This window comes from Phaseolus vulgaris, chromosome 10, assembly GCF_000499845.2.
Source record: "Phaseolus vulgaris cultivar G19833 chromosome 10, P. vulgaris v2.0, whole genome shotgun sequence".
NCBI lineage: Eukaryota > Viridiplantae > Streptophyta > Magnoliopsida > Fabales > Fabaceae > Phaseolus > Phaseolus vulgaris.
In genome coordinates this window covers 41,950,929-41,970,129 of record NC_023750.2, presented here as the reverse complement: position 1 = coordinate 41,970,129, position 19,201 = coordinate 41,950,929, and the positions used below count along the sequence as shown (strand labels likewise).

Sequence of the window (19,201 nt, the reverse complement as noted above, 5' to 3'; positions counted from 1 at the left end):
TCAGACATTATTGCATTAGAAGCAAATTCAGACACTTAAACCAAAAATGTCCATCCTCCATTATCTGAGAACATTTTCTACATCCTATTAGCAACACAAAGTATGTAACTAATAATAATTTATTTCATGAAAAATCAAAGCAATCCTTGCATGAACTCGTTTCAACATTATATTAGTAAAAGCTAATATCTGCCCAAAGCACAAGAGCAAAGATGATACTTTATGTTATGTTGACAATTTCACCCGGAATGATTTTAAGTTTCCCACAGTATTTTCTTACAAATCTTATTCTAATTAATAAAAGAACTGAATCCATTTTATAAGTTTAAGACATTAAATGCATTCTCTTTTTATTTTACTTGAAACTTATTTAAAAGTACTAAGAAGATTAATAGAAAAGTTACAACAGAAGAATATACCGTTGCTCTTTCATTTCCTGATTAACGTTACATGAACAGCCAAACATTCATGCAAACGATCTAACTCGTAACGCTTATCCTTTTTCTCCCTCATGTTTTTCCTTAACTCCTTTTCAGCAGCCTAAACTCTATATTATTACTAGCGGTCTTTTCTGTCACCTTCTTAGCAACTGTCTGCAGGTATGTAGGTAGATAGCATCAGCTTCCTTGACTATATAGCACATCAACATATGAAATATCCTTTTACTCAAATCACTCACCTGCCCCATAACTATAAGTAATAATTCCCAGACAATAGAGTTCACCCACATTACACAAAAATGAATATATATAGGTGCATTTCTTATTGAGTCATGCCTTCCCTTTATTGTCCTTTAACATGATTGATGGATGAACTATTCAGGTCATTTTTACTAACCTTTTTTATAACATCACCGAGCTTATTTATTGCATATACCTGAAACATTTGTTATCGCACAAACTGCACTGGCTGCGGTCAATTACACACAAATAATGTCTGCTTTACATTGCCTAATAAGCTTAACAGAAAAAATGACATAATATAACAGTAGTAATACTTAATGGCTACTTCACCTATGACTCACTGAACCCTCTATGTTTACTTGTGCATGCCTTGTTTTTTCTCTTTCTTCCATGGTGCTTTTGTACCATTATAAATTATGTAACTGGTCGCAGTCAATTACAACGCAATAATATCTACTTTACAGTGCCTAATAAGCTTAACAGAAGAAAATGACATAATATAACAGTAATAGTACTTAATGGCTACTTCACCTATAACTCACTGAACCCTCTATGTTTAATTGTGCATGCCTTCTTTGTTCTCTTTCTTCCATGGTGCTTTTTGTACCATAATAAATGATGTAACTGGAATATGCTCTCATTTAATGCGGGAAAATATCCAGCAGGTGAGGTGGGACACCCAACTTCAATGCCAAGTAGTAAAAGAATAGCCCAGATTGGATGTTAATAAGGAGACTTGTAGGTTCTTCAACAACCAACCCATGGAAAGTTGAGAATGTTACCTTATTTAATTCGTTAACTAACTCATTAAATTTCTTTTCCTGCAGAACTGAATGCTTAGAGACTGGTGCTTTTTACTACTTTAAATAACTGGCTTTCTGTTGCTGATTTCTTTCTTCCCCATATGGCAATGAAAGCATCAGGAAAAGGGAAAGGCTTTGTAGGTATTGTGTGGTCTACACGTCAAACTTTTTATTTGTTTTTTTTAATCTGAAATATAAAAAATTTATAGGGGCCTTGCAGGTGTGCTTCAGGCAATCAGGCCCTAAAAGGGTGCTGTTATTCTGATTTAGTGGACCACCGTAAATAGTACTACTAATTCAGATTGATTTGAGAGAGAAAGGCTTGGCTTGTTTTGAAAGGTAAGTTATCCAAGGTTAGATGCAGAAAGACAGTGGAAAAAAGACTAGTCTTTGGACTTCCTAGTGAGTTGTCAAATGAAGATGAAAATTGCTGGAGATTTTAACTTTGTGACAAGAAAACTGAATCTCTTGCTTGTGAAGCAAAATCTCTTGGCCAATGCATAGGTTTTAAAGTGTAGCCTTAGAATGTTTAGGGGTCCCGGCCTGCTTTTTGGGATTTGAAGCTTGCAAGCTCCTTTGGTACCCTTCATATATTCCAGCAATCATCCCTAGCCACTTATTATGAGTGATTTAAATTCTGCACGTCTCTCCCAACACTATCATCAACAAAAACATCATCCCAAACGTTACCATCAACAACAAACATCATCTGATCACATCCATCATTTGCATTTTTGAAGAAAGAAAAATGATAGGAAGATTATTCTGTTTTCTACTAGCACTGCAAATAGTGAGTTTGGTTTCTGCAGTAAGGAAGCCATTTCTTCCAGGTTAGTTACAGTTACACACACCGTTTTGAAGATTGACTTCTTTCTATTAGTTGCAATTGTGGGTTTATCATACCCCAACTGTAACTTATTAATTAGCAGTGATATTTCTCCAAAACTTTTCAAACATACTTGTAGTAAGAAAATGACATTTGGATCGCTTGCCCTCAGAACTTTCAGTTCAGTGTATATTTTTTAGACTCTTGATCACCTCATTAAACTGTAGCTGATATGCTTCATTCTTTCTCTCCAATGTTAACTCTTGTTCCTTCCTTTTCAGCCCAAGAAGTGGTTCTACATTCTCCACCACCATATACTACGGAATCAAAAAAGGTGCGTTTCTCTTTCTTTTGTTTGAAATTGGGTGGTCTACTTGGTGTACTGATGACCAATATCTATCTATGTTAAAGGGTTTCATGGACATAGGCACGTCAGAGACAATGCAGGAAGCATATGATGGAGTGAGCAAAATAGGGTCAAGTCCACCAAGCTGTGAGAACAAGTGTTATGGTTGTGTTCCATGTGAAGCCATTCAAGTTCCCAGCACTAGTACCAGGCGCAGCCATTTGGGCATCCAGTATGCAAATTATGAGCCTGAGAGCTGGAAGTGCAAGTGTGGTCCCTCCTTCTATAGCCCGTGAACACTGTTCATATCTGCTAAATATTGTTGATATAATGTAATGACATGATATCCCTCTCAAGTTCATACATAATATCCCTTTGCAGTTTGTAGAAACGGGTCCTTGTATTCAAAGAGTTTGGCAAATCAACATTATCTTTACAACCACCCAAGCAGATAAATCTTAGCCTAATATTGAAATATTAAAACGCAAACGCTCTGTATGAATAGATGCATTTGATAAGGTTTGCTGGATTTTGACACCAGAACCTTTTGAAAACTCAACAAGACAAAAACAGAAACAAAAAGAAAAAAAGAAGCAAATAGGTTCCATCCAAAAGCATGGTTGCAAGGTCTGACCCATACATTTCCATGGCCTTAACCGATTTATCTTCATTTTAGGAAAAGTTTATAGGGGTTATAGGTTTGCAGTTCCAATCTTTGCACTCTTCAGTCCTCTCCCTATCAATTAGTTATCTCATATCATTGACTTACCAGCATAGGTGCGAGCTTAAACAAAATAATTGGACCATGAAACATTAATGAAGCTTGCAAGAGATCATATAATTCAGATTAGGCTTGATATCACAACCAAACTCCGTTTCTCTGAGTACCCATTTCACATTCTTAGATTGCATTTGAATTTACGTAGTACAAAATCACATTGAAAGTTTAGATAAATATTCACATATTTGATCACATGTTCATGAGTTTAAAATTGATTTTGAATTTTTTGTCTGGTTTTTCTAAGTCTACTTGGTCAAAGATCAATTCTTCCTGTTATACTTACATAGATCTAACGATTTTTCCCACACAACGAAAATTAAATACAGATCAAAGTGAAAGAAACATATGGTTGTGCTCCCTCATATCATTCAAAATCAATTTTGTGAATGCAAACACTAAGATATATTTATAGTCCAGTTTGGTATATTATTTTCCATTCTTTTTGTCTTGAATTAGTCTAAGTGGACAATTTATTTTGGAACATTCAGAATTTGATAAAACCACATAATATGGAAAAGCAATTCCTCATTCATATCATGAAGTTATGATCACATTATTCATGCGTAACTAGAGAGAACAGACAACCGAGACTGTAGAGCATAACCATACCTTTCATCATTTTGGTGAGTATTAACTCTACCATTCCATAAGAATTCTTCTGGTTTGTTCTATAACACAGAGACTACTTTTGTAGATCAGACAAACTCTACGGAAGCTCAGTAGCACTTTGATTCCATTCTGCTCTGAATACAAATGATAGTATGCTATGATGTCCAAGATTATATAGCCAAGAGTCCAAAAACATTGCCACCTAAACATATGCACCAGAAGGCGTGATAACAAAAAGCTGCACATGAATAAGTGAGTAATAAATTGTGATACCTGCGGAGAGTGATGCTAAATGTTACATCTATATATGGTTAACTGTCTGAGGTAGTTCCTTAAACATGTTCCAAATCCAAACAATCAAAGGCAAAATGTAAAGAGCCTTACAGTTCCAGAGCAACACTTAACTAAAAGCTGCACCTTTTATGATTCACCTGCTGCTACGATTCTCGTGAAACACACTTCAAAATCCGGTCTCATAAGGGCATCATTATAGTGAAGTATATTAAGTTTAAGATTCTATGGTTACAGTATTAATCACAGTTCAATAGTCTAAATTTATGACCGAATTCATCAAATAACTTTTTCAGAGAAATAGGAAATTAAAATTTTGGATATAAGTCTATGAGAATTATATAATAAGAAGATGAAAATAATTTTAAAATAGAGATTTTGTTCTCACTTTAAAAAATCACCACTTCAACCATTCACTTTGAAGAAGTACATACTTAAGATTTAAAGTTATTTTTTTCTCTCTTTTATTAAGTTAAATCTCTCTTATAATCCATTTTTTCATCCACAATTTCAGATTAGTGACAATACTAAAAGAAATCAAGTTGAACTAATTTAAAGATGCAAAATTTAATGTTCATTCACTTTAGTCCAACTAAAAAGTTGAAAAATTGAAGAATATTACTAAATACTACCCATAATTTTTCTGGGTATTTTTTTACAAGTAGTGACAAAGATAGTATTGAATATTCAAGAATTTATATTTTCAGTTTTTGTTTGGGGTTTGTGAACTGTTTTAGAAATTAGGAGAAATATTTTCCAACAAAAACAAAGGAGACATATTTTTACTTACCAAATTGCCCTTCTCTCTTATTAAAATTAATTTCTTATTTGTTCCTCTCTCATCACAGATCTTCCATTCCAAACTTTGTTGAGCAGTGCAAAATTGTGTCTTCTCTCTGACATGGCATCTCAAGTAAGCTTCTTTTTCTCTCTGCGAAATCTTCTTCTCATATCTTGTGCACACATCACAATTTTGTAGGCATATTTAGCTAAATATGATAGGTTCGCGAAGAACTATGAAATGGATTGAATTTTGATTTTCTTTTCCCTCGTAATGGATCCGTTGGAGCACGAACTTATTCCTGTAAATCTAGGAATTGGGTTTCCAAAAAGTTCTTATTTTGTTACTGTTTGTTGGATCATCAAGTGATCTGGAATTTGAATAATGATATACGTGTGAGTGGGTGTTTTAATTTGAGATGTACGTTTACTCTCGTTTCAGATCTATTTGTAACATTTTCCCTCCGAGTCTTTAATTTTTGAACTTTCAGGCATAAATGTGTTGATTTGTTTCTGGGTTTGCATCAACTTTTGAAAAAATGGTACCTGCTCCTGGTAGAATTGATGATAATTAAGAGAAAGGGATTCAAATTCAATGATTAATTATTGTTTTCGTGCACACTAATGTATGATGATTAGTGAATGTGCTGGAAAGCATATTTGTACATTATTGTATGAAGTGAACACTATAATGGATACTCTGTTATTCGACTTGGAAGGGTTTTCATGTATTTTCAATGTTAAATGTCGTAAGCAGAAGTTTTGCTAACATTGCAATTTATGCTCTTTTTGGATAAAATTCTCAATAAGTACTTGAAAATAAGGGGTAATACAACTTCGGTTTCTTTTACAAGTTAAAATTAGTTTATGCATAAATTAATTATAGATGTTGTCTCATTTAAAGTCTTTAAAAGCTGATTTTTACCTATACATAAGCTAATTTTAACTGACTGGAAAAGCTTAATTCATTTCACCTTCCTATTTTTTCCTCATATAAGTGCATGTTGAGAAGTTAGTGTGAATAGAGACTTGGTAGGTAATGCCAACTAGTGAAAGAAATCTTGATTACGGATTTTTATTTTCCCATGAATGATGATTTCAAAAGGAAGCTGTTGCACTCACTCTGCTTGCATTTGCTTTCATTAGGGAGAAGCTTCGGATATTTATGCATGGGATTTGTGATAAGCAAAGTGCTCCTTTAATGACTGGCTGTTATATTGTTACATTTGTAGGGTTTGTGTCCTTTGATAAAAAATATTCTTCTTTTGGACTCTGAAGGGAAGCGTGTGGCAGTCAAGTATTACTCAGATGACTGGCCGACAAACCATTCAAAGTTAGCTTTTGAGAAGTTTGTATTTAGTAAGACTTTTAAGACAAATGCTCGAACAGAAGGTAAGAGTTTGACAACCATATCTATGAAGTCATTTTGTTTTGTATTAGGTGCTAGAGGTGGCCATATCAATCAATTTTATTTATGTTATAAGCTTTTGGTTATTGATTAATCTATTTTACTTTTTGGTTTGATCTTTAACTACTTCTGTCTGTGGGCATTTTTTCTAAGAGTTCTATTAACTTCTGTACATAGCCAATATCTTGACATTATTATAATATGAGTCATAATGTTAAACCTTGGACTAAAAAATAAAGTGAAGTATTCTCATGACGTTTTTATATCATAGGTTATATTGTATACTGTCACACATGGTCATATCTGTTGGTGTTTTCGCATTAATATACAAAAATTCTCTGAATTCTTTTGGAACATTCTTACGATTGTGCATTCCTGTCTGCTGCACACCAAGTTCAGAAATAGATTGGGCCATTATTTTCTTCAAATGTGTGTTCCTCTTTGATAATGCCTAAGTGTAGAATGTTCAGTGGAATACTTAAGTGACTTGGTTCTGCCCTCGTAATGAAGGGAGGGTTCCCTAAGCATTTGTGTCTTTTTCAATTTGTATAGTTGCTGGTGTCTCTAAAAGGATTACCTATGGAAGGACTGACCAGAAAGGCCAAGTTAAGCATTGTAGAGTGTCAGCTCCTTGGACATTGGCTCTCAATAGCAGTGCTATGATATAGACACAGGGTAGGTATTAAGGGATGTTTAAGTCTCATATCGAGCGGTATGAGATGTTAGTGGAGTACTTAGCTTAAGGGAGGGATCTCAAAGTGCCTGGGTGTTTATCAGTTTGCTTTTATGAAAATCCTTTTGTGCTTTATATGTATCAAAAGTTCTATAATATGTAGTATTTTGGTTTGTCTTTATGATTTAAATTAATTGATGAGCAATAAGATTGAAAAGTTTATTAGCTTGTCACTAGTGGGGATAAGTGATATACAGCGGTAGTCTACTATATTCATCTCAAACATATGATGGGAATATCCCTAGCAACCCTAGGCATGATTGATCTTTCTTTTGTTTCCCTTGCTAGGATGAACATGAAATCTATAGTTCAACGAAAGCAGCTCTCAGAATAATAACATACTAATGATATTTATATGTTATTATTCAAGAAAAGGACAAACTTCCGCATGTATTATTCATGTTTCTATTGAAGCTGATTTATAGTTTACAATTATCTGCAGCTGAGGTAACACTACTTGAGAACAATATCATTATTTACAAATTTGTACAAGACCTGCATTTCTTTGTTACTGGTGGTGATGATGAAAATGAGCTCATTTTAGCATCGGTACTTCAAGGTTTCTTTGATGCAGTCACCCTTCTATTGAGGTAGTTTTAGTTGTATTTTATTATATGGATTTAAAACTTGATGCACCTTTACTGATCGTGCTGTGTGTGCCTTTTATACAGGAGCAATGTTGACAAAAGAGAGGCACTTGAGAACTTGGATCTCATTCTATTGTGTCTTGATGAGATTGTTGATGGAGGGTATGCATATATTTCTTAACCACAACTTTTATTTCCCAGAGAAGTAGTTTAATTTTTTAATTATTGTTTTTCATCGAAGGATGATACTTGAAACAAATGGACCTCTTATTGCTGAAAAAGTGACCTCTCATAGCTTGGATGCTGATGCGCCCTTGTCAGAGCAGGTAATGCAACTCTGTTTTGGCTTGGTTTCTGTTCTTAACGTGCGATTTCTTTTGTACTGAACAACTCAAAATGCACAAAATATGCCATATAGATCAAAGATGGTTAGGTTATTCCCTGAAGTTACATTACCTTTTGATAGCAATTTTTCTATAACACATATTTGCAAGCCGAATTTAGAATAACAATGGCATGTACTTGATCTTCAATCTAACAGAAATTTTCTGGATATTGCAGACACTAACTCAAGCTTGGGCTACAGCCAGAGAACATTTGACAAGAACCCTTTTAAAATGATGCTTGCATACACTGAAAATGAGCTGCTTATAGTTGAATGGCCAATTTTTTGTCTTTTAATGAGAGTTGTTTCATCCCCTAATTTGTGGATTATTGTTCTGAGCACCATACAAATTTTCTGACTAGTGTGTACCTCCTGCATTTTAGTCATTGTTTGTCAAATTCAAGACTACAACTCCTCTCTGCTTAGGTTTATCATTTATTCTCATTTTGTTTTAACACATGAAAACTGTCTATCTTTGATTTCCTCTATTTTAATTACTTCAATATGTTTCATGATTACGCCACTTTTGAAAAAAGAAAACTAAGATAACTAAGCAATATCCCAAATATAGTTTTTTCTACTATAAACTAACAAAGGAACAACTATTCTTCATTTTTGTGTAATTAAAACACTGCAAGATTATTGAAACGCAAAACTACTGAAAGATCAAAACCTAAATATATAATCAGATTGAAGCAACGAATTGATATAGACCCTTTTAACATCTTCCACTAACTATAATAGTTTCCACAGTAAAATAGACTATTTTGAAAGATTTCTATTTTGTATCCAATTAATTCACATGAGTGTATATATTCCAATTCTTTCCTTTTGTCGTTTAATCTAATATACTAACAATCTACAAAATAAGGAAAGTGAAAATATCACTTTTTTTACTCTCTTAATTAGGTATTGTTTACTTTTCTCTCTCTTGTATTTCATAACTGTGTCAAGTAGCCAAAAAAAATATTTCTCCATTCTCTAATCATTTCAATTTTAAAACAACTATCTTGATATTTTTACATTCTATTTTTTTTTAGTGTATCAATTTCAATTTAGTATAACATAACATTATACTACAATTTTAAACTATAAATTATACATTCAAAATGTAATTTGAATCTTTAAAAGTATTTATTTATTATAAATTTCAATTATATAACCAAGGCTTTAAAAGATTAGTAAGATAAAAACTTCAATCCATTGGGTTTATATACAAAAGCTACCATTTAGCACTCAACTATTTCACTGGAATATAACCTTAAAGTCACGTGTAAACGTCAGAGATTCACCACAACAGTCCTATCCGTTGGCTTTTCAAAGAGTCATGAGGCAGAAAGTTGATCACTCACAGCATAGTCATTATGTTAGACTTAAAAAGCCCACTTTTTAATAGTCAAACTAACAATTTTTTAAGTGGGTGTGATTCTTAATCATTAAAACACAATTTACATAGAAACAATGGAAATATTTCACAATCTGTGAAAAATTGCATACAGCCAACAGCAACAACCACAATTTATGTCTGTCCTAGTATTGGCCTCGTCAGATTATTTGTCTGATGGCTAATATTTATCTGAGCCAACTTGATGGCCTTAAAAGTTCTCTTTTCACTTGCGAATATTTGTTTTGGTTTCTTTCATATGATGCGAACACATTATGACATAGTTTCATATAAAGGTTTTCTTGACAGTGTCTACAAGACTATAGGTTTACCTTATAACAAAAAGTTCTACCTGTTGTAAGTAATAACGAATCTTATTGTGCATATCAACATCAAACTCATGCAAAAATAACTTCATCTTATAGAGTCTCAAGAACCTGTTATAGAAGTGTTCAAAATTAATTGCAAGCAATATTCAAAGTTATAAACAAAACTACAGTAAATAGAAAGTTTGAAAACTTCTATTATTGTCCCCGAAATTTTACTCAGTGTTCATTTTTGTTTTAAACTCCCAAAATATCAGTAAGAATATTCAAAACTAAGAAAAACAATCAGTAGCCTTGCTCAGTTGATTGAGTAGAGTATAAAATGTTGTAAACTTTCTTATGCCCGTGTTCAATTTCTATGAATAAAAAAATATCACTAACAACAACCATCAGTGATGTTAATAGCCAAAAGAAAAGGAAATTTGATCTTAAGAGACTTGCTGTCCATCACTGCTCTAATTAGGCGACCATTCACATTAAAATAGACAAAAAAATACAATATTTTTGAATGATTTCAATATAATTGATGTTTTATTTTTAATTTAGCAATTATTTTGATTTCCTTATTTGTTGTTTAATAGTGTAGCATAATAGTAAGAATATGCTACTTATTGATATATTTGAAAACATGAAGCTGCTCTGCAAGGAGTAAACTTTTGCAGTGAGTTTTTCTTTAAAAACTGAGCATCCCTACACAGACAGAGAGACTACTCTGCTGCAAAAGGGCAAGCCATTCAAGCTCAAAAAATGACTTACTTTGGGATTAACATAGGTATATACTACACTTTAGTTCTCTTTTCTTTTGTGAGCTATATCATATTACCTTACAGGTTCTTGCATTGTAGTCTTTCTAGTCATCAAATGAGTAGCATTCATTTAGCTATGTTCTCCTTGAAGATTTTATTGGAAACTAGAGATGACACATTGTTACATTGTATACATAAATAGACACAAATTGTTTTGGCAGGAGGAGCATAATACCTTTCATGGTATAGAATTTAGGTGAATTATTGTCCTACAGAATAATATCTAAATTTTAAATTAATTATAATTGACATAAGCCTAAATGATGAAATGGAGGACTTCAACAAACCATGTATGCACCTTTTGCACTCTATATTGTTAAAATGAATTTCATCTCGTTCTAGTCAAGGAAACATTGCAACACAATGTTAAGACTTGTAAATATAAATTTTAGTTAATAAAAAATAAAAGGATGAGTCAATATTTAAAAATAATATAATAATGTTACATCAAGATCATTCAAATTAAGTACCATAAGTTTGTATGTAAATCTTTGTATTGAGTTGAAGATCTTCAATTTATGTGGAGTCATGTGTTCTGAATTTCATTCTGCAATAAAGAGATCTCCAATACATCTTGTTCATGCAGCTGTCTTTGGATTTTGAATATGATGTAGTTTCTTATTAGCCCAACAATGATTTGAAATGTTACCTTTAGAAGTGATGAACTTAAGAGTGTTTCTTTGTTACTGGATATGCAGCGGATTTCTCATGGACTTGTCTGAGAGATTTTGATTTCACTTCTTTGTGCTCCCAAACGAGCATAATAGACATTTTAAAATTACTTTTCGTGGGTGTCTTCTACACGTCTTTGCTTATTTCATTAATCAGAGGAAGTTCTGCATGTGGTAGCAACAGAAAAAACTGGGTTTTCCTAGTTGTCTCAGTCTGTTGTGGTCTCATTAGCATTGCACATTTTAGCAATGGCTTGAGGTTGTGGAATCAGAAGAGCTGGTTAGCTTGTATTTTCAGAGCATTTGTGTGGCTTTCTTTTACAGTTTCATTGCATGTTCAGAGAAACAAATGGATCAAAATTCTAAACTCTATCTGGTGGACATCTTCCTGTGTACTTGCTTCTGCTCTCAACATTGAAATCATGTTCAAAGAGTACACAATTGGACTGTTTGAAATGCTACAATGGCTTGTACATTTCTTACTTCTCTTTTGTTCCTTCCAAAATCTCGGTTATTTTGTTGCATCCCAAAGTAACCAAGAAGACAATACTAGTTTATCTGAGCCTCTGATTGCTCAGAAAGTTGAAACTACACAAACACAACTAGGGCGTGCTACCCTTCTGAGTAAGTTGACTTTCTCTTGGGTTAATTCTTTACTCAGACTGGGTTACTCAAAGCTACTAGCTCTTGAAGATATCCCATTTCTTCTTCCTGAAGATGAAGCTAACTTGGCCTACCAAGCTTTTATGCATGCATGGGAACCCCTTGTAAGGGATAATAGCAATAACAACAACAAAAACTCGGTTCTTTGGTCTGTTGCTAGAACCTTCTCCAAGGAGAACATATTAATAGCATTTTATGCATTACTCAGAAGTATTTGCATGATAATTTCTCCTCTAATACTATATGCTTTTGTAAACTACACAAATAACACTGAGGCAGATCTCATAGAAGGTTTTTCCATACTGGGTTTTATGGTTCTCAGCAAAGTGGTTGAATCTCTGTGTCAGAGACATTACAGTTTTGGCTCAAGGAGATCAGGAATGAAAATTAGATCAGCTCTGATGGTGGCAGTGTATCAGAAACTGCTAAAGCTTTCCAGTTCAGCAAGGACAAGGCACTCAACTGGAGAAGTTATGAATTACATTGCAGTTGATGCATATCGATTGGGAGAATTTCCATTGTGGTTTCATATAACATGGACTTCCGCAGTTCAACTTGTTTTGTCCATCATTATCCTTTTTAGTGTTGTGGGTGCTGGTGCTCTTCCAGGTTTAGTCCCTCTTCTCATCTGTGGACTTCTGAATGTACCATTTGCACAGATCATACACAATTGTCAGTCACAATTCATGATGGCACAAGATGAGCGTCTCAGATCAACTTCAGAAATTCTAAATAGTATGAAAATCATCAAGTTACAATCCTGGGAAGATAAATTCAAGAACATAGTTTTGTCCCTACGTGCTAAAGAATTCAAATGGTTGACTAAGGTACAGATCATAAAAGCCAATGGGGCATTTCTATATTGGATGAATCCCACCATTGTTCCTACTGTTGTTTTCCTTGGGTGTGCTCTTTTCAAAAGTGCCCCACTGAATGCTGGGACCATTTTCACAGTTATTACAACATTGAGGATAATGGGAGAACCTGTTCGAATGATCCCAGAGGCTCTATCTATTATGATCCAAGTTAAGGTCTCCTTTGATCGTCTCAATACCTTTTTGCTTGATGAAGAGCTAAGTAGTATTAATGGTTATGGAAGAAATATAAAGCAGAGTTCAGTTAATGCAGTGGAAATCCAGGAAGGCAACTTCATTTGGGATCATGAATCAGTGTCCCCAACTTTAAGAGAGGTGAAGTTAGAAATCAAATGGGGACAGAAAATTGCAGTTTGTGGACCAGTTGGAGCTGGAAAATCATCTCTTTTGTATGCTGTACTTGGAGAAATTCCCAAGATCTCAGGAACTGTGAGTTATTAATCAAACAAATACAGTTTTTTGTCAATCCAAATTCCTTGGCATACAACACTTTTTTCTCCCTAAAATTTCACAATAATGGTAAACAGGTTAATGTTGGTGGCACCATAGCCTATGTTTCTCAAACTTCTTGGATACAAAGTGGGACAGTTCGGGATAATATACTTTTTGGAAAGCCAATGAACAAAACCAGATATGAGACTGCCACTAAAGTTTGTGCCTTAGATATGGATATTAATGATTTTAGCCATGGTGATCTTACTGAAATAGGCCAGCGAGGCATTAACATGAGTGGAGGACAAAGGCAAAGGATTCAACTAGCTCGAGCAGTTTATAATGATGCTGATATCTATCTCCTTGATGACCCATTCAGTGCAGTTGATGCACAAACAGCTGCTATTCTGTTCCATGTAAAGAAAATAACACTTATATCTTGTTAATTATAGTAAAACTATTGCCTTAATCCTGATTTTGGTGAATCAAACTAACTGCTGCATTTAAAAAATTACAGGACTGTGTCATGACTGCTTTAAGAGAGAAAACAGTCATTCTTGTGACTCATCAAGTGGAGTTTCTCTCAGAAGTTGATACGATCCTGGTAAAACATCTCATTTGGGTTCCTATGTTTTTTTTTTATATTACATTAGTAAATATACTATTATAATGAAAATTCTAGGTAATGGAGGATGGAAAAGTTACTCAATCAGGAAGTTATAAAGATCTCCAGTCCTCTGGCACTGCCTTTGAACAGCTTGTGAGTGCCCATAAAGCTGCATTAATAGGATTGGATAAAAAATATGAAAATACTAGTGATTCTGATATTGAATTTATGGTACATCCTGAAGAATCTCAAAGTTTTAATCTCACTAAAAATCAAAGTGAGGAGGTGATTTCTACCAAGGGACAACTTGGGGCACAACTTACCCAAGAAGAAGAAAAAGTGATTGGTGCTGTTGGGTGGAAACAATTCTGGGACTATATTTCATTTTCCAGGAGTTCATTCCTGTTTTGTTTAACCATGTTAGCAGAATTTGCTTTTATTGCTTTGCAGACTGCATCATCGTATTGGCTTGCTCTAGCTATTGAAATTCCAAAAGTAACCAGTGGCATTTTGATAGGAGTTTACGCATTATTTTCATTTCTTAGTGCTATATTTATATATATAAGGTCTTTCCTAGCTGCTAATCTTGGATTAAAAGCTTCTGAAGCCTTCTTCTCAAGTTTCACATCATCTATGTTCAATGCTCCGATGTTGTTCTTTGACTCAACCCCTGTAGGAAGGATTTTAACCCGAGTAAGGCTTCTTCCTTCCTAATTGTATTAACATATATATTTCCATCTGTTTATTCATAAGTATCTAAGTAACTCCCTGTCCTTTTTTCTCTCTCTATCAGGCTTCCTCAGATTTAAGTATTTTGGACATTGATATTCCTTATTCTCTCACTATAGTATCATTTGTAGCATCTGAAATTCTAGTGACAATATGTGCAATGGTATCCATCACATGGCAAGTTCTTATTGTTGCTGTTCCGGCTACAGTGGCATCAATATACATTCAGGTTTCTTCACTTCCTAATGTTTATTTGGTAGAATTGTATTGCCTTATCAAAATATTTATATAGAAAACCATAGTTCTAGATAAATACAACATAGAACAATTCAAAAGGAAAGGATCTAGATCATGCTAGATTATCAAGAATTTAAAATTACCTTGACCTATCGTTTTATGGTCTTTCTCATTGGGATTCTTGTTTCACTTCTTGACGGGGCTAAGGGAAACTGTGTACAATTTGACATATTGGAAACCATAATCAATGAGCTCTTTAAATATTAACTATACCCTATTGAGACCGTATCAATCTTGAATAAACAATCTATTCATTAAATATGATGCTCACAATAGATGTAGGAAATGCACATCTTCTAACATTATTAGCTTCCCATTCTCGGTTCTTAATTAGATCATGGATCTAGCAACTCCTTGTCTTCATATGTATATTTATGTGTTTTATTTAACTTTAAAAGGGATATTATCAAGCCTCTTCAAGGGAATTGATGAGGATAAATGGAACCACAAAAGCTCCTGTCATGAATTTTGCTGCCGAGACATCACTTGGAGTGGTTACTGTAAGAGCATTGAACATGGTGAACAGATTTTTCAACAACTACCTAAAGCTTGTGGACATGGATGCAGCAGTGTTCTTTCACTCTAATGTGGCCACAGAATGGTCAATTTTAAGGATTGAAATACTTCAAAACTTGACAGTATTCACAGCAGCTTTATTACTGATTCTACTTCCCAGGGGATCTGTATCATCTGGTAATGATACATAGTACTAATATTATTTACCATGATAAAAAAATTTCAGGTTGTTAACAAACCATTAATTCTGGACAATTCTCCTGTTGTGTAAGGTCTTGTGGGATTGTCTCTTTCTTATGCGTTGACACTAAAAGAATCCCAAGTATTTTGGAGTAGGATGTTTAGCATGTTGTCAGACCATATCATCTCTGTTGAAAGAATCAAGCAATTCATTCACATACCATCAGAGCCTCCTGCCATTGTGGAGGATAACAGACCTCTATCTTCATGGCCATCAAAGGGTAGGATCGATCTTCGAGGGCTAGAGGTAAGAGGAGTAATCAATGTTGGTAACAGGACCCCTTATTATTTTTGTTTCCTTTTATTTGATGAATAGAATCTGCCTAATAACTGTATATTATTAGATTTCTGCTTTTAGTTTATATAAATTAGAAATTATGTTAAATTGTCACTAAGGGCTGTAATTGAGGATGTATTATTTATAACATTATCTATCTATTGCTTCTGGGGTGTTTGTTCATCTCTTTATTCTTGGTGATTCTTAATGTGATTTGGTTTATGTAAAAGGGTTGGGATACCCCTTTCGTATCCCTCTTAATTTAATTTCATTCTTTGCTGATAAAAAAAAAATAGCAGAGAATACAATGAAAGAAGGCAAGCAGCCATAAATTCTGACAAGGAATCATAACTAATAGCACACCTTGGTAAATTATCTATTGTGGTAGGCTAGCATGTTCTCAGAGGCATATGTGGAGGGAGAAGTTGGGAAGGCCAACATCACCTGCCACAATTCTTGGAATGTTACTTATATATTTATTGGACAACTTCACTTATTGTTAATTGGTTCTGAGATGAAATCTTGAAATTCATAACATATTTTAATGGATTTTATTCTGGTACAGTTGTATTCTTGTCCTTTTTTTTAACCTATACTTGCAATTTTTTCTTCATTTCATTTCTGACATTTGGACAGACAACTTCAAATCTTATTGCTGCTTTTTATACATTGATTTCAGATTAGATATCGTCCAAATGCTCAATTAGTTCTCAAGGGTATAAATTGTACGTTTGCAGAAGGGAGTAGAGTGGGAGTTGTTGGAAGGACTGGAAGTGGCAAAACTACACTTATAAGTGCTTTGTTTCGCTTAGTTGAACCTTCAAGAGGTGATATTCTAATAGATGGGATCAACATATGCTTGATGGGGTTAAAGGATTTGAGAACGAAGCTAAGCATCATCCCTCAAGAACCAACTCTTTTCAAGGGCAGCATTAGGACCAACTTGGACCCTCTAGGCTTCTATCAAGATGATCAAATATGGAAGGTGAATGGACTAGCTCCACAGCTTAAACTTTTATGACTAATAAATCTGTGACCTCTTTCATGAGAAAGTTCATTAAGAGCAGGTTTGATAAGATGTTATTTGTATATTATTATTTAGGCTTTAGAGAAATGTCAGCTAAAGGAAACAATCAGCAAGCTACCAGGTCTCTTGGACTCTTCTGGTGAGTTAACAGACTTCTGATATAGTGTTATACATGCCACTATTCTGCTCTTTCTACATTTGAGTAAAGTACAAAGTGACTGAAACTAGGCAGTGTGCTTTATCACACTGAGATTTTAAAACCAATAAACCATAGAAGTTTAATTTTGACAAGTTTTTTCAGTGAGTGACGAAGGTGGAAATTGGAGCTTGGGACAGCGCCAACTGTTTTGCCTTGGTAGAGTACTACTTAAGAGGAACAGAATACTGGTCCTAGATGAAGCTACTGCGTCCATCGACTCTGCAACAGATGCCATTCTACAACAAGTGATAAGACAAGAATTTGCAGAATGCACAGTCATAACTGTGGCTCACAGAGTTCCAACTGTAATAGATAGTGACATGGTCATGGTCCTGTCTCATGGTATACAAGTTAATTACTTTTCCTTTTCAAATTTTCAGATATATCACAACTTTTATCTAGTCTTCTCTGCTTCCTCATTTTATTTTGCTGGTTACTGAAGGGAAACTAGTGGAATATGACGAGCCTTCGAAACTTATGGGGACCAACTCTTGGTTCTCGAATTTGGTTGCTGAATATTGGTCAAGCTGCAGGAAGAACTCATCGCCAAATATTAGCAGGAAGCAACATTGAACAATATCAACAGAGAAAATGGAGTGCAAATAAACTGAATGATAATTGACTGGGACATAGTATAATCTATGAAACTTTTAGACATTATATTAAAAGTATGAGCACTCAATTGCAAGTCTAGTCTGTGAGAGAAATGTAATGTTATTCCTCAGTCCCCTGGCAAGACAAGAGATTTAGCTAATAGCATATTTAGCTAAAATTTCTCTATAAAAAAATCTAAATTAATAGAAGAAAATTATACTTATGGGTAATGTTAATCTAAAAACATGTCTTTACTTTAGTAAGTGCATGATGAACTTGTTAAATTGAATATTCTTGAACCAGCTAAATCTTCCAGAACCACTCCTTGTTGTCAGGTCAGATTCCCATAATTCATCATTTCTGAATTCAGAAGGGGGACTCAAAATCTTCAAAAAGTAACGAATGGAGTAGACAGATTTTGAATCGTTGCTGAAGGTTTTTGGCAAGCACAAATATTGCTAGTTCTAAGGTGATTATGAGTGAATGTCTGAAAGAGACAGTTTGTGAAACTGTTAATCGTAAAGCCACTTTTGTTTCATGAAAAGTAAGACTATTTAGTGTACTTTGATGAGTAAATTTCTTCACCAGTATTCATTTAAGGAATTCCACCTCTTTATTCATTATTATCATTGGAAAAGACACCATCTTTAGCCTCCTTGTCAAAGTGTTGGGTTTCAAACCTACATTGACCCATTTCTTTGTTCACTAATTCTTGTTGTTTCTGAGCATCTTTCATTTGCTTGCTGCACAAGCTTTTGCTTTTGTTGAAAACGGCTGGTGTGATCTTCTACCACTTTTTGAGTAGAGGCAAAGTCCTTGAACAGATCATCAATTGAGGAAGCAATGCCTTCAACCAGCTTTGCAACATTAGGAGAAACTTTCTCCTTGAATGACTCTTCTATGCATTCCAAAGTTGTGCTAATTCTTGTTACAGTTCAGTGTCCGAGAACGCCAGATGATTGTGCAATGCTTCCCTTACAGCAACAACAGTTATAGAACTGAGGACTTAAGACTTCTTAACAGGATGCTATCAAGTTGTTGGAAATCCCACATCGACTAAAAATTAGACATATCATAGTATATAAGTGGATGCAAACCTCATCTTAGAAGTCGGTTTTATGAAGTTGAGTTATGGTTTAAAGTCCATTTTTTAATACAAGTTCAACAAAAAAATAATTGTCATATTCACAGTTGCTATGGTTGGAAATTTGAAAATTGAAATAATCCTAACAAGCAAGTGTAGACTCTGAATGTTTCTTTGGGACCTCTTTTAGCAGTGCCGGGTTTCCTTGCAAGTAGATTCACTGTTCTCTACTTCAACCACCA

The 19,201-nt window shown here is 34.2% G+C and overlaps 3 protein-coding genes across 4 annotated transcripts; all 3 read left to right on the top strand.

The window, feature by feature from the left end:
* The first annotated feature begins 2,108 nt into the window (after positions 1-2,108).
* On the top strand, positions 2,109-3,049 carry LOC137818815 (EPIDERMAL PATTERNING FACTOR-like protein 3). The gene is made up of 3 exons (XM_068622431.1): positions 2,109-2,316; positions 2,594-2,646; positions 2,724-3,049. The coding sequence occupies exons 1-3, from the start codon at positions 2,235-2,237 to the stop codon at positions 2,952-2,954; spliced, it is 366 nt and encodes a 121-aa protein (XP_068478532.1). The 5' UTR covers positions 2,109-2,234; the 3' UTR covers positions 2,955-3,049.
* A 2,027-nt stretch (positions 3,050-5,076) lies between these two features.
* Positions 5,077-8,689, top strand: LOC137818610 (coatomer subunit zeta-2-like). Its single transcript, XM_068622135.1, has 6 exons — positions 5,077-5,252; positions 6,352-6,511; positions 7,703-7,850; positions 7,932-8,009; positions 8,089-8,173; positions 8,409-8,689. The coding sequence occupies exons 1-6, from the start codon at positions 5,241-5,243 to the stop codon at positions 8,466-8,468; spliced, it is 543 nt and encodes a 180-aa protein (XP_068478236.1). The 5' UTR covers positions 5,077-5,240; the 3' UTR covers positions 8,469-8,689.
* A 1,683-nt stretch (positions 8,690-10,372) lies between these two features.
* Positions 10,373-18,103, top strand: LOC137819539 (ABC transporter C family member 8-like). 2 transcript variants are annotated; one of them, XM_068623420.1, is made up of 12 exons: positions 10,373-10,714; positions 11,447-13,386; positions 13,485-13,805; positions 13,907-13,993; positions 14,072-14,689; positions 14,790-14,954; positions 15,421-15,715; positions 15,811-16,025; positions 16,735-17,040; positions 17,158-17,221; positions 17,384-17,623; positions 17,724-18,103. In XM_068623420.1, exons 1-12 carry the CDS (start codon positions 10,690-10,692, stop codon positions 17,852-17,854), a joined length of 4,407 nt encoding a protein of 1,468 aa, XP_068479521.1. In that variant the 5' UTR covers positions 10,373-10,689; the 3' UTR covers positions 17,855-18,103. The 2 variants fall into 2 exon arrangements, with proteins under 2 accessions (XP_068479521.1, XP_068479522.1); XM_068623421.1 differs by lacking the exons at positions 17,158-17,221; positions 17,384-17,623; positions 17,724-18,103 and having other exon boundaries at positions 16,793-16,998.
* Positions 18,104-19,201: the final 1,098 nt, after the last annotated feature.